Source organism: Mycteria americana, chromosome 12 (genome assembly GCF_035582795.1).
Source record: "Mycteria americana isolate JAX WOST 10 ecotype Jacksonville Zoo and Gardens chromosome 12, USCA_MyAme_1.0, whole genome shotgun sequence".
Classification (NCBI taxonomy): Eukaryota; Metazoa; Chordata; class Aves; order Ciconiiformes; family Ciconiidae; genus Mycteria; species Mycteria americana.
Genome location: NC_134376.1, coordinates 12,635,520 through 12,651,044, shown reverse-complemented (window position 1 = coordinate 12,651,044; position 15,525 = coordinate 12,635,520). Strand labels below are relative to the sequence as shown.

General features: G+C 43.9%; 2 protein-coding genes across 4 annotated transcripts in view; one reads left to right on the top strand and one right to left on the bottom strand.

Moving 5' to 3' along the window:
• The first annotated feature begins 2,712 nt into the window (after positions 1 to 2,712).
• Positions 2,713 to 13,829, top strand: SNN (stannin). Its single transcript, XM_075515553.1, has 3 exons — positions 2,713 to 2,822; positions 3,906 to 4,034; positions 11,029 to 13,829. Exon 3 carries the CDS (start codon positions 11,108 to 11,110, stop codon positions 11,369 to 11,371), a length of 264 nt encoding a protein of 87 aa, XP_075371668.1. The 5' UTR covers positions 2,713 to 2,822; positions 3,906 to 4,034; positions 11,029 to 11,107; the 3' UTR covers positions 11,372 to 13,829.
• Positions 8,151 to 15,525, bottom strand: part of TXNDC11 (thioredoxin domain containing 11) — a 41,109-nt gene continuing 33,734 nt past the window's right edge. For 2 of the 3 annotated variants that reach the window (XM_075515523.1, XM_075515525.1), the window contains one exon: positions 13,283 to 14,488. In XM_075515523.1, the coding sequence (XP_075371638.1) occupies positions 13,864 to 14,488 (625 nt within the window). In that variant the 3' untranslated portion in view covers positions 13,283 to 13,863. Of the gene's footprint in view, positions 8,296 to 13,282; positions 14,489 to 15,525 lie in introns of those variants that run through there. The other variant, XM_075515524.1, reaches the window with a different exon arrangement.

The window sequence follows — 15,525 nt, the reverse complement described above, 5'->3', positions numbered from 1 at the left end:
GCAGCCCATTTGCAAAGATAAGAAACTGATGTGAATGAACCTGCTTTGTTCTCTGTCCAATTTACTAAATATGAGTTACAAAATCACTATAAAAAGTTTCTCAAAGGCAAGAAGTTTTCAAATTATGCCAAAAGAGATTGCTGGTCTTCTCTTAAGGCTGTGCTATTACTGGATGGCTTTTACCAGTCAGCTCTGTTGTAATTGCATTCATGCTTTTTGTACAAAAGGGCATGAACCTTCTCACTGAAGTGGATTAGGACACTCATATACAGTGGAGTCTACATCCATGGTTCTGTAAGTAAAACAGGCATCTCCACAGAGATTCAAATATGTAAATGGGATTTAGACATCTTATTAAAGTACTGGCCCAAAGGCTACTTCTGCATCTGCTCACTTGACAGAAAGAAAAGTTACTGCCATGGCCAATATTGCTCTGCCAGACAATCCAGACCATTAGCTACTGACAGTGAAAGTAACCCAGTGTTGGTGCTTGGTCTTCCACTTTCTTTCAAAAACGATTCTGAACTTTTAAGGATGTGTTTAGTAGTACTTTATTATCTCTTCTATGGTGGCTGATGCATAAAGACCATAGAAACTGATGCTGTGCTACACTCATTAGATCCAAAGCTTAAATAAAACATTAAATTTACATTAAACAATGACTTTTCTAAAATGTTCTTGATAGGCTGTAGTATCTCAGGTATTCCATGCCACCATACATTTTTGATTAAACAAAACTACAAGATGGTGTGCTTAGGGCAGTCTGTACTATGAGACAGCTTCTCTGCTAATGCTGCAAACTGGCTAGATAGGATTCGGGAACAATTCAGAGTTACCTGTTATCTTAGGAGGGCCTCCTGAGACACCAAAATGCGTGAGTGGGGCTGTACAGCTTCCAGGCAAAAGATGGCTCATGTCTAGACAGCTTCGAGAGCAAGCAGGGGAGGTGAGGCATCTGTCTGGGTACTGGGCCAGATTTAGCTTTTCACTAAACGAGAATGGAAAGGGACAACGCACTTAGGATTGTCACATGCTCATGGTGGACACTGCGTTAATGCAATGAAAAATTACTTTTACTCCCTAGAAAACTGTGCATGATTGTGCTGGTTTTGGCTGGGATAGAGTTAATTGTCTTTATAGTAGCTAGTATGGGGCTATGTTTTGGATTTGTGCTGGAGACAGTGTTGATAACCCAGGGATGTTTTCATTCCTGCTGAGCAGCGCTGACACAGAGTCAAGGCCTTTTCTGCTCCACACCCCACCCCACCAGTGAGGAGGCTGGGGGGGCACAAGAAGCTGGGAGGGGGCACAGCCAGGAGAGCTGACCCCAACTGCCCAAAGGGATATCCCACACCATATGGCATCATGCTCAGCCTATAATGCTGGGGGAAGAAGAAGGAAGGGGGGGGACATTCGGAGTGATGGCGTTTGTCTTTCCAAGTCACCGTTAGGCGTGATGGAGCCCTGCTTTCCTGGAGATGGCTGAACACCTGCCTGCCCATGGGAAGGAGTGAAGGAATTCCTTGCTTTGCTTTGCTTGCGTGCACGGCTTTTGCTTTACCTATTAAACTGTCTTTATCTCAGACCATGAGTTTTCTCATGTTTACTCTTCCGATTCTCTCCCCCATCCCATCAGGGGCGAGTGAGCAAGCGGCTGTGTGGGGCTTAATTGCTGGCTGGGATTAAACGACAACAATGATATAAACCAGCATCTATATTGTAAAACAGGTGTTTATATAAGTCATGGTAACTTCTGAACTTGATCTTCTGTCAGAGTGTATTCCCTCAAAACTCCTTTTGCCAGAAACCTCTGAAGACTTTAGATGAACCCCAAACAAGATGGGATCTGTCTTAGCAGCAACTATACTGCAACAGAGGAGTTGCAATCCTCCGTCACCTTTTTGCTCTCTGGCATCAGTAAGAACCAACTTCAGCAGAAGGGTGATGAAATCCTATATTGGGCAATTTCCTAATGCATTTACATAGTTACTGCACCACCACCACGAGGTGAATTACTAAATATAATGGACATACTGGGAATGAGATCATACTAGACGTTTAAGAAAGACGACCTCAGTGAGAGCCAGGGAGGCCTGTCATGCTGTCTGCATCGAGCCCCCGGCAGGAAAGCCTGGCCTGGGCCGGCCGGTGGCTGTCAGTGCTCACCAAGCACCACGGCGGCTCTGGGGTGGCCTTGGCGGGGACGGCGCCCTTGCCGTATTGCTGCACGGAGAGTCCAGAAAGGGCCTTCTGCGGGGTCAAGGCGGTAGCTGAGGGGTTTTACCCCCGCGGAGGCTGGCGAGGGGAGCGCTGGGGCCGGGGCAGAGACGTCTGGCATCCTCAGTCCCTTCGCCGGGGTGGCTGCGGGGCTGCCCAGCGCGGGCGGCGTCTTCCCGCCCGGCCGCTGCTCCCTCATGCCCTCCCCTCGCCGCCGGTCAGGGCTGCGGGCTGAGGCGGCCGAGGGCGGCGGCGGGAAGGGGCACGCCGCTCAGGGGAGCCCTTTACCTCAGCTTCGCCTTCCTCGGGCCGCCCGGCCCCGCTCCCCGAGACCCGCCAACCCCTCACGGGGCGGGGCGGGGCAGCCGCCCACCGCTGTCAGGGAAAGGGAAGGGAGGGAAAGGAAAGGGAGGGCCGCGCCGCCGCCACCGCCCCGCCCGTCAGCTGTTGCTGGCCGGGCCCTGCGCGCCGGGCGCCGATTGGCCGTCGCGCGGCGCCGCCCGGCCCCCGATATAAGGCGGCGCGGGCGGGGAAGGAGCCGTTGCGCCCGTGGTGGCGTCGGTGTGTGCACCGCGGGACGGAGTGCGGCGGGGCCGTGACGGACGGTGAGCGCCTGGGGCGGGGGGCGCGGCGGGATCGATCGATCCGGCAGGAGGGCGGGGGGAGGTTGGGCTGGGCGCCGTGGGAGCCCGAGAGCTCGGGTGGGGGGCAGGCCCGCCATGCTGTGGGCCGGGGCGGGGGTCGGCCAGGCGGGCGCGGGCCGCGTCTCGAGGAGGGTCCCGCGCTGGGGCAGGGGTCGGAGTCTCGGGAGCAGCGGAGGGGCCGCCTGTGCTTTCTCCCCCCACCCCGGCCCGGTGCCGCCCCTTCCCGGGCGCCGCCGCGGCGGAGCCGCTCTTTGTGTCTGCGGCGGCCCGGCGGGAGGGGTCTGCGCCCGGGCGCCGTGGGGTCCCCTCCGGCCCTGCCTCGCTTCCGAGCGGTGCTGGGGCGCCCCGCAGGCCCTCGCGTGGGCCCTGAGGGGTGGCTCGGGGCTCCCCCGGCGGGCCCTGGCCGGGCGGCAGCTTTGCCCCATCCTCCCGAGCGGCCCGTGCCGCCTCGCCGCCCGCCCGGGGGCTCGGCCCCCTTCTCCCGGCGCGGTTGCAGCTGCCGCTGCCGTACTGCAGTCACAAGGCGATGCCTCACGGCTTGTCAGCGGCAGCTCGGGGTGGGCGCGGGCCGTGCCCGCCGCCAGCCGGGCTCCTCTCGGCCGGAGAGGCTCGTCGCCGCTCGCTCAGTGCTGCAAAGCTTAGTGTGAGGAGTTAAGTACGTGCTACAGAATAAGTCCAAACGGGCCGTCATGTCGACAGTCCTGGGAGTTCACGGTAATGTGAGTTGTTAAAAATGAATCTTGTTCCTTCCTCTGAGCATCTGCAGTGTACCGTGCTGTCTCGTGCTCTTCCTTTTCCTGACATGAAGGCAGGTGTAGACATCTGTCAGTAGATGTTGCTTTTGAATAGACCTAAAGAACTCAGAACAACCTGTAAGACCTGTACCTTGATTAGCAGGTAGGTGAAACAGTATTGGATCTTCTTTCCCTGACTGCCTGTACCAGAAGCTAATGGTTAGATGTCATTATGTAACTCTGGAAAGCCAAGAGAAAAAGGGACTTGGGATGCAGAGCATCTAGAGACCAATGTGATTCCTCTCCATAGGGGAGGAGCGAGGAGGAAGACTTGCCAGACAAGATCCAAAACCAGTGTGACCTTCACTTTTCTAATAAGGTGATTCTGAAACTCTGAGTAGAAGACTCCCAGCCTGAGCTCTTGAGCTACTCGGTACAGGTATGTGATAGGCTTTGGGCGGTACTTGCAGTCTGAATATTTGAGCTGAGTATAAAAACTGCTTGAATATCAGAAATGTATGGGTGCTATCTGGCTGCTGTTAGACAAAGCCATTAAAAAAAAAACCCAAACCACACATTTGGAGAACTACTTTGAATGTATAAATAGAAAGTTTTTTATCAGCAAACTTAATGTTGCTATCTCAGCAATTTTTTTAATATATCAAGAATTAAGCTATGCCACAGGCATAGCTATAATATATAATTAAGCTATAACACAGCATGTTACTTCTGATAACGGAATGTCAGAAGTGACCCTGTTATCTTATCAGGACAGACCTCTCATTAGAGCTCAATGTGAATGTGACACTGACAAATATAAATCTTGAGTGTGACAGATGCTTTGCCAGCCATGCAATTGCCTCTGAAGCAAACACAGTCTTAACACTAGAAACCTGCTTCTAGTTCTGTATAAACTGGCTGACTTGCCTGATAGGCAGTTACAGCATAAATCTCTTCCACTTGCTATGCTACTGAGAAGGTCTGCCTACTCTTGAAATTGTGTTGATGTGTCTGAGAAACTTCCTAGGCTGCTGCTCTCCCCTCTCTTCATCTTATTGTCTTCTGTAAAATATTAACTTCTGTGTAGTTTAGCTTGGTGTAAAGCTTTAAAAGTGATTCTTGATTAAGTGTAAGGTACTACTATACCTCATGGGGAAACTAACTGCTATTCCAGTCAATGCTGTTGGGTATCGGGTTTTATTCTAGTGTTTCTAACAGTTGCTTGAGTGCTAAGTTGTTGGAAGACTGTCCATAACTAATTAGCCACAGAAAAGCCTTTTTTAGCTGCCTTCCCTGCTCTTTTATTCCTCATAACAAGTATAATAAGGGTTGGGAGGAGAAGACTTGCATTGAAGGCTTCTACTAACAGCTCCCTGCTTCTAAAATAGCCTCTGGCCAAGCCCCAGTTTGTGCAAGGTAACTTGGCTTTATCAGAAAGAGGTGTCATTAACTGGAGTTAATTAAGAATAACAGTCATCCCACTTTTTTGGAATTGGTGAAGCCTGAGCACTCCTGTATTGTAAAGGCCTAGCTCTCTGTGGCTGTGTAGCATGGGTACTGTATGCACTTGTGTGCCAGTGGTAGAATTACAGCGCTGATTTCCCCAAAGGGTTTTCCCCTCATCTTCCATTGGCAATAAGGATGCTCTTGTAATGAGTATGCAGCATTCCTCAAAAGTAATCTTACTGGCATATACAGGAAAAAGCATTTTTCACAATTAGTAGCATGTAGTGCAAGCTGCTGTTACTTTGTCTCTTAAAGGTCTTAACATGGAGGCTTTTTAACTAAGCAGTCATTAGTAATTTTTAATTTTTTAAGCTGAAGGTCACCCTGGCAGCTTTATTCTCATTTCCTTTGCCCTGCCCCATTCAACTTCAGGTGAAATAGTGTAATAGAAAGTATACTTCCTGCCTTTTCCCCTGCCCCCAACCCCAAAAAACCAAAGACTTAATACTTGCACCTTAAACATAACTGCTTGAGGATATTTGGTATAACTGCTTTGGTATATTTGGGTGACCTATAGTAGATTTACCTTTGAACCCTCTTCCTATAGCTTTGGTTTCTATGGTAGCAGTATTTCTTTTCAGAAACATGCCTGCAGGCATTAACAATAGTGAACTTAGCAGAATGCCTATAATCATGAAAAACTTGGTTTAGAAACTAATGCCAGCCTTGCATTGAATTTGTCCTCTAGCAGCCTTCTGCAGTTTGAACTGCCTTTCTGTTTGTCCTTTACTTATGGCTTCTGAATTGGATAACAAAACTTCACAAATGAAGTTCTGAGTAGAAGCTGGTATTAGGCAAAAAAGAAAAGAAGCAGTTATTTATGGAATAATGGTTTATAGCTGCTGTTTTCACTGCTTGATTGCTGTAAGAACTGAGATAGCCTATTTGCAGTTCCCACCAGTGAATCTGACTAATCTTGCTAATGAGTAAATATGCTTAGATGCTTGCTTTGATAGCAAAGGGTGGGGGGAGGGATATAGCACTAGAAGTGCCACTAAGTATGTATGGATGGTGTTAGCAATCCCTTTGAAGATCAGGAATTTACAGCTTTTAGTATCTTACAGTAAAAGTGATAAATGAAGTCAGTGCTGTTCCTGGTATGCTCATGGGCTTTTAGCTCAGGTATGCTTTAAGGGAAAAGTGAGTCTGAAAGCTAGTTGTAATCTCCTTTAGATCAATTTAAGGGGATCTACAGAATGCAGTATTTCTCCCGTCAAGAAGTGGACTCAAGACAGCTTAATCCTGATTTCAATCAGTTGCTGGTGGAAAGAGTAGTGAGGTTGGAGTTCTGTGTCTAGAAAACAACACAAACCAAAGGCCTCTTTGGTACTTCTTACTAGTATAGTTACAACATGCAAAGCTACTGTGCTAAGGATAGAATTAAGGCTGCAGGAGAGCTTTAGCTCTAGGTATACAGTGACCTAAAGCCAGAAAAATAGCAGCATGAGCTAGCAACAACACTGTAGCTTTCAGTGCCAGAACACTGCAGGTGTTTGAAACAAAACTATCCAAAGCTAGTAACAGTGCTACTATCCCAGTTACTATCATGCACCATTAACTAGCTGTTTGTGCCACTGTAAATCTGTACAGATGCTTAATACCTGACTTTATAGGGTGCTGGCTCCAGACTCCTTGAGTGGGAAAGAGAAGAGGATATGCCTGCAGAAGGAATGACTTCTACACTTTACCTTTATCTCACTGGGAAGTGGAGTTGAAGTGCTTTCAGCAAGCAACCTTAAATTTTATCTAGTTGTCCTTTTCCTAGAAGGTGAATGTCCATGGAATAATCTTTCCAAAGATATGTAGGCTTGTTTTCTCCTACAACTCCTAGCATTAACTATGGTATGGTGCAAAGTTGTGAGGAGCTTTCCAAACAGAAGCTAGAAAGGGCTTCTTGATGCAACCTGATTATCTTGACAGTATTAATGTGACATCACACTTGTTTCTGTGCCTAGAGAAAGGGAATTTACTGGGCAGTACATCCAGAGGAAGTTGTGTTCTTTTCTGTCCCAGAGTTCAAACTGATGCAGATCCTTTGAATTTTTAATCAAATCAAAAAGCATTCAGAATTTTAAAGGTAAAAACCTATGGATTTGGCCAAGAAGGATCTTTAAGAGGAATCTAAGTTCCTGTGTTGCACTCAAACTTGGACTGGAAATTGTTTAATAAGGGTAAATCAGTCTCATGCATCCTGGAAGTACTAGTTCTTAATTTCTAACACTTTGTACCTTGCCATATCAAAGCAAAATCACTTGAGACACAGGAGAATCTTAACCCAGCCAGAAGTAACTTTCTAGTGTAAACAGAGTGAGCATTCATGTATAACATCCTGCCTCAAGGACAGGTCCTGCAACTTTCTGTTCTGTTTATATCTACTACTGTTAACATCTCGGTTGTCTTAGAGCCCTTCTAGTTAGTTGGTGATAATAAATACAAATGACCCCCTTAGACTGGAAGGATGAGTCTGATAATATTCTTCAGTGTGTGTAAAGTTAGGAGCAAGACTTCTACAAGACAAGATCATCTCCCAGTTGTCAAATCTGTACTTCTGTAAAGGATTCATGTGAATTTATTCTAGAAGGAGCTGTCATGACTAAGCTGAGTTGACTTGCTAGAGCAGTGGATAAAGAAACAAAGCTGTCATACCCAAAGTAATCAGCATGCTCTTCCTGGGCAGCTCTGCACCTTGAAGCTCTCTGCTTAAGCTCCTGACTGGCATCTGCTAAGAACTTCATATACTCTAGAAGCATCAGCTGTGTGGGAGTTCCCAGTGACTGAAGTCACCCACTCATGGAGAGCATGTGGGCCTGCAAGGTTCTTCCCAGTGCCTGCTGAAAAATAAGACTGATGGAGCCTTGGGTCTGATCTTTGTATAGTTTAACATCAGGGTTTTTCCAAAAGGTGGAAGTAGGGCTTAAACTGCCTCACAGCTTCAAGCAAGCAGTAGCAGTGTTATTAGGTAGTAATTGTGGTGTTAAACAGAAGTGTCCAAGAAGAGTAAATAAGAATTAAGAAAGTACTATGCAGCTCTTCACACAAGGACAGCAATAAATGCCTACCTCTCAACTCCTCTGAACTGCTCCTGTGCATGCTTTGTTCAGAAAAAGCACCTTTCCAAACAGTGGACTTCCTGGTCCAGCTGTACTACTCAGGATCCCAAAAGAAACAGGAATGGCAAGAGCCCAGTGTGTAACCTGATAAGAGAAAGCCTTGTCTCAAGACAGAGGTCTGCACCTTTAAAGAGCCCCATTTCTCCCTCAAATAGGAACTTACAGATCTGCCTGTGTTTTCCAGGTCAAACCAAGACCATTGCAGTCTGTGGCTGTTAAAAAGGGAGAGGGAGAAATACATTCTCTTACAGTCCAGATAGATGTAGGTCCTTTGTTACCTGGATGGAACATCTAGCTCTTGGCTTTCAAACTTGTTTCTCAAGACTGCTTGCTAGCTATTATGCTGAGGTCTAAAAACAGCTTACCAAAAGATCCTGGTGATACAGAGGATGGTGATGTGCACAGTTTCATAGCTTGTATAGCTGATGCTGTCTACTCACTAGAAGTCTGGTAGAGTGGTAGCATTTGCAATGCTAGTTTCTAGTATTAAAAGCTATTTTCTAGGTGACAGTAACTGTTTAGTTCTAATGTAAGGTTATGTGCTGCACCAAACTGCTGTAGAGAAACAGTACTAGTAGGTTGTTATTGCTGCTAGCAATTGTGCAAGCTGCAGAAGACAGCTTAATGTGGACATGCAGTGCCTGCATGAGAAGCAAGGTAAACCATCTTTTATGCTGATGCTGTACTGTTGTGGCTAGATCAAACAGTGCTGCAGTTCAGACATGCCCTGAGGAAAATGAACTACATGAAAGTCACTCTTAATCACCCTCAGCTGATCACCCTGTGTTGAATAAGCATTGCAGAACCAAGATGATCATGATAAAAATCATACACCTCTCTGGCTGCAGTGGGCATGTAGCTTTGCTGAGGGTGTGTGGTGTGGTTAGTTTTTTCTTACTTGGGCAAAATTGGGACCACAGGACTTGGTTGGTTGTATCAGGTACACTACAAGCTATTGGTTGCTGTAGTTTACAGGGCTGGAAATGTAGCCAGAGTGTGCAAGTTAGTTATGTGATACTAATGGGACCCTAATGGTACTCATGCTGAACTTCTCTTTGGGGGATATGTCCTTACTGAAATAGCTATGTGGCACTGTGTGTGGGTCTGCCATTCCATGAGGTGTTAGGGAATAAACTTAGTCTCTAGCTTGAGTTCTGTTGGTAAGGGAATAAACTTAGTCTCTAGCTTGAGTTCTGTTGGTAAGGGAATAAACTTAGTCTCTAGCTTGAGTTCTGTTGGTAAAGATACTGCACTGTAATTGCCGTGACTCTTTCATGTTGAAATGCTGGTGAGAATTCAAGTGCAGTAATAATTCACATTCACAATAACCTAATGGTTCTGGCTCAAGGTTGGTTAAGACTGACTTCTCCTGAGGGGTTTGTATGAAGATGCTGCTGCTGCTGCAGCTGAGAGACTGCAACAAGGATGGTGAAGAAGAGCCTTTCCTAGAAAGGTATGTGGCTCTCAGCAGACTGGCACTTATGGCAGCCAGAAGATACTCCTGTTATTCCATTGCAAGTTAGTGGCTACATGTCAGCAGAAATGAAGACACTGTTCTGCACTTGCAGCTGACCTCTGAACCACTAGGGACTATATCTGTTGTACCTGAAATTGTAGTATTGAGCCTAACCTGATTCCCACAACAGTACAGAGGTAAGATGTTCCTGGGTAGGACTGGCTCTGGTCTCTACTAAAGTCTTCCATGAGTTTCTGTCCTGTTAAAGAGCTAGGGTAGTAGGAAAGAAAAGGTAACAAATGAATGAGTTATGTCCCAGTTGAAGTGGAGGAACATAAAGCTACCAACTTTGTAAACAGTAACTTTGAAATTTAAGGCAAGGCTGACATGACCCTTTATAGTGCTGTGAATTTGGAAGTGGAAGTAACAAAAGACATTCCCTACATGTTTTTGTCCTGCCAAAACTGCAGCAGACTAAGGAAGTCTTGGAGCTCCTCCTCTCCCATTTTCCTGCCTGCTGCCTCTGTTCCAATTTCAGCTGCAGTCCTAACTACCTTGCTCTTGTAGTTCGAAAGCCACTAAGAGGAGTGGAAGTTTAAAATAATGATCTTCCCCTTGTGTTTTGTTAGTCTTCAATAAATCTAGCTCTACCTGCTTCTTATGAAAAAGCAACATCTGGGGTTTTTTAGTTCAATGAACAACCAATTAATTACCATGTAGTCAACCCTTCTAAACAGACCAGTGTTATGGACAGGCTTAGAGTAATGCATTAGCACTGCAATTACCTTTGTGATTAGCTTACCAATCCTGGAACTGTTAGTATGTAATAAGGATGTTTGTAAATTAAATTTTACAAAGGGCCAGACTTCTGACTCTCAAATGTACTGTTTCTGTAGGATTTCTTTAGGAAAACTAAAGGTAGCTGAATTGTACCTTCTCATGGATTTGAGAGCTCACCCATGATTTAGCATTTGTATTATAGTCTTAAAACTCTCTATACTAAACTGTATAACTTCCATACAGTCTATTATGTGTCTGTCTTATCTTCTGTCTCCTTGTTCTGTCTATCAAGTAAAAATTGTTACCTCTTAGCAGGCTGACCATGTGCTATCTTGACAAGCATGTCAAGAGTTGAAGTAAGTTTAACTTTTGTTTGCTTTAGTTTGATGTAGAAACCTTCATCTTCAAAGGCAGTTTGAAGAAATAGCTTTAAATGAGTAAGAACTGTAGGAGTGTGAGAAGCTCAAAGTACTGAATGCAAGAGGGTCGTGTGCCATTGTGAAGGATACCAACCATGAATATAATGTTGCTGAATATGGTAAAACTGCACAACTTCATTAAGTGTCTATTTTCCACTGCAGGAGTTTGAAGATGCAGCAAGCCTGATAGTGAGGACAGAAGAATCTCCTTAAAGAAGTTGGACGGTCTGAAATATTGACCATGTCTATTATGGATCATAGCCCCACCACTGGAGTGGTGACCGTTATTGTTATTTTGATTGCTATTGCGGCTCTTGGTGCCTTGATACTGGGCTGCTGGTGTTACCTGCGTCTGCAGAGGATCAGCCAGTCTGAAGATGAGGAAAGCATTGTGGGTGAAGGAGAAACCAAAGAGCCCTTTCTTCTGGTGCAGTACTCTGCTAAAGGACCTTGTGTAGAGAGGAAAGCTAAGCTAACTCCAAATGGCACAGAAGTACATAGCTAACTTGGAGCAACACATGTATATGGACTCTGCTTATGATGTGTGTAACCAGCAGAAGAATCTCTATACTGTGAAGAACCTGGTCACATGTACACTACTCATCAGAAAACATCCTGATGAGGATTAACTAAGCTTTGTTTGCAACTGCATGCACTGAGAAGTTGCACTTTGCATCAACTGTGTATCCTGATTCCTCTGACAGGAGCTGACTCACCTGGCATAATGTCCATTGCCGGCAATGGACACAGGGATATATTGGTGTGAAGAGACTACTAGGGTTTTCTGTTACTTGAATGTTTAGCTGAGCCTATGTTGATGGAGCTACTACTGTAATGTGAACTACTTTACAACTGTGAACTGTAAATAGGCTGCCAGAAGCTTTTTGCTTTGTGTTCCACAGCATATGGGAATAATATGATGCAACTGTACATAACACAAGGGGACTCCTGAACCACAACTGTAGATGGGATTCCAGATCTTCAACACCAAATCTGCAGTTAAAGCTTGCTGCTGCTACTAACTTGAGTGCACAGCCATAAAGTCAGAACTCCTACTCTTAACAGTTTATTGGACTAATGCAGAATACTTTCTTTGGGAAAAAAAGGTATAAGCCTTCAGTAACATGTTGAGGAGCTACAAGAAAGGAAATTATTTCCTTTAGTTGCAGCTAGGTAGGTTAAGCTTTTTGGCTGCTAGAAGTGAGTTCTTTATGTAGCTACTGCAAGGAAATTGCCATTTTGATAGATTCCAACCTGGGAACTAATGATGGATACTGAACCCTCAGGGATGGTCCAGAAGGTTTCCAGGAGTTTGAAATGGCAGTAGAGCAGGCTTTTCTCTTCTGCAGGTCTGCATGCTGAAACTGCAGAAGTGGTTACTTGTTAAAACTGGCATAAGTGCAACTGGTATGAATTTTTCCTACAACCCCTGTTTTGTGTACTTAGCAGTTGGGGTACATTTTAACAGCCTGTTGTAAAAAGGCATCTTAGTCTACAGACAGTCAGTCAACTATAGAATTCAGTTAATGTTCTTGTAGATAACTCTTTAACTGTACTACTATAAGAAACTTCAGTCTTTCCTACAAAAACAAATGTTGATATGGAAAAGGGAGATTGCTGGTCAGTTTGTAAAAGTGTTTAGCTAGCAATGGCAAAGTCCTTCCAAATAAGGACATCCCTTTCATTTCCTGCTCTGTGCTATAGTTCAGCTATAGGAACTGTAAGAACATGTTAAATGGGGAGTTCTGGACCTCAAAGGTTTGGGGGGAGGAGAAGGAACAACACTGAGCCACCAATGACAGCTTATGTATTCTAAAACTCTTAGGGTAGGGACACATGCTTTGAGGCTCCTAACCTGTTTTCTATGACTTTATACATAGCTTCCTTTGCCTACTGAAATTTTTAAATACTTAATTGCCTAGGAAGAAAAAAAGCTAGTGTAAATCTGTTCCCTGAGATAAGTTACAAATAAAGTCCAAGTTCTTCAGCTCTATAGGAAGCATTAGACTTGCTTCTTGTACCTGTATATATACAGAATAACTAAGTAACATAGGCCTAGCAAGCTTGCTTCAGAATTGCTACTATATGCAAGGCAATAATGGCCTAGGCAAAAAGTCTTGTCCCTTTCTTCTACAGTAAGATGTTGACTTGCATTTTTAGTGCTACATGTGCCTTTTTTAATTGAAGGCTATAATTTGAAGCAAAATTAATGCTGTCAGTAGCAAAAAGCTCCTGTTGTTGCCTCTTGAGTACAACATGGGGTACAGCTGATAGAGGGCTGGTCTTACCCTGGCACATGCTTTTTTTTTAAGATACTAGTCTCATGAGACTTGCATGTATAGTGAGACCCATATACTTAAACTGCTGTATTCTAAACCCCTTACAAATCAAGGTGAAAAGGACTAATTCAGTAAGACTTTAGTTTTCAGTAGAGAACAGTTCACACATGGCTCTTGCAGGTTTCAAGACAGTCAGATAACTGGTACACAAAAGTGATACAAAGTGCTGAAGTTCTAGAACAGAATAGTTGTAGCAAGATGACTTTGTCCATTCAAGTTTACTGATTACACAGATGAAGTATCTCTATTTTAATTCAGCAAAGAGAATGCAGTGTAAAGGGCAAACTTCAGAAATTATGGAAAAGTATAAATCAAAGGTCTAATTTCTCTTCCAGCAGCTGTAAGAGAAAGCCAGTGAAAAATAACTGGTCCTTAGTCAGAGGTGCTTCATACTGCTGCCCCTAAAAATCAGCATCTTTAATTTAAATGGATAGGTGTTTGCAAGTTAGTGCAATAGTAAAGTGCAGAAAGTGTTTTCTATTCTCCTCTTTTCTTTACATGTGGGTATCTAATAAGTTGTTCAAGTATACAAAAATATTCCATTTGATTTTTCTTTTTCTAGATCATGTGGGGGAAGAAGTCTTTATTTACAATGAATTTCAATAAAATTTGCATAAATACCTACCCAATACTGCATCATTTGACTTTGTGTAAGCAATCATTCTGTCCTGTTTTCACTACTGTGCTCTGTCTCTATGGTATCAATATTATCAATCCTTTTTTCCTCTAATGTGGCAGTAGCTGTTGAAACTGATATATCATCTTCAGAAAGTATTTGCTCTGACTGAAGAGATTCTTTAATTTCATCTTTGCTCTGTAGCTTTCCTTCCCTTGATGCCACCAGGATTCTCAGTAAAGTATTCTCTTTAAGGAGGTTTTCTGATGCATCAGCTAATTCTTGAAGCTTTTCTGCCATTTCTAGTAATTCTTGATTCTTTTGGTCATATGTGGCCTGTAACTGCTCACTGTGGAGCTGCAGAGTCTTGTGCTGCTTTTCCAGTGTGTGTTTTTGCTGCTGTAGTCTATGTTCTTCTCTCCTAGCTTCAGAAAGCTGTGCTTCAAGCTGGTCATGGGCCTGATGAAGGGCACTGATTTCTGATCTTAACTTCTGAATTTCTCTCTCTAAGTGGGAGATGTGTCCTTGCTGTAGAACTGTCTCTTTATGTAGGCATTCTTTGGTACAGGGCTCTGATGAAGAAAGACTTGAGTGATGTAAAATAAATTTAAGGAGATTAGGAAGGTTAACTGAAAAGTCTTCAGGGAACTTCACACTTTGTTCCTTCCTAGAAAGACATAACAAGTTAATATTAAAATATTCAGATAGGTAAGTAATGACAATTTTATCTAAGCATCTGCTGTTCACCTCCAACCTGATATCTTGTTTTTTATCAAGAAGGGCTCATATCACAGCTAAGAGAAACCTGAACTCATGTAATAAAGATAGAGGACACAGTATTTTCTTTGATGAACCCTTTTACCTGTATTCCAGTCTAGGTACTGTAAGCATATCTGCCCTGGACTGGTATTTGTCTGAGAGCAAAATTTTCTGTCAAACTGCAGGAAACAAATTTTACTCTTAAAAAAAAAAAGTTATGAGCTTGAAGTACATATGGTAGCATCACTGTTGGGCAGGTGTGAGCAGAGCATACTGATATTAACATTTGTTAATAAATTGAAGGAGAACATTTAAGTGTTCCTAATTCTATATACATTGTTAGAAGTAAAGTCCAGATGTATAAAGCTATCTGATGGGAAATGACTATTTTGAGCCTATATATGTTACCCTGGAAGAAGGAGCTTAATGTGTTCCAACATCAGAAGGGTATTACAAGGAGCAGAAAAGTACAGTTTGCTTTTTAAACAGTCACTTAAGTCAGTAGCAAGGCCCTTTTGCTGTCAAAAAACCCATATCTTTTTACTTGTTCTTCTTAGTTCTTTGTCTTTATGCCACTGAGGTGATCCAAGGAAGTAAACCAAAAATGTTTTCTTTTTTTTTTTCCTGAAGCTCATTATATGGCTGTGAATACTAAGCCCAGCATATGAAGAGGTAGGCCCATTGCTTTCTGCTACAGCATAAACTGTTACTCTTAACCTGACAAAAGAGTCCAAGCTGCTTGAAGACCAACAAGTACCAAATTTCTTCCTCAAGACTACTACACCAAAAGACACCAACAACATCCAGCTGTGTCAAATGTTAAAATTATTGCCCTTTTTGGACAATGTGCATACTTTACCACAAAACATAGGAGGCTAAACTGTTCTCTGAGGACGAGACAGGAACTAACTCTTAACCTTCTCTTTCTGAACCAGTTACATCTTC

What these genes read in the sequence shown, in the direction of transcription:
- SNN (XM_075515553.1), top strand. Translation starts at nt 11,108, where the DNA reads ATGTCTATTATGGATCATAGCCCCACCACTGGAGTGGTGACCGTTATT.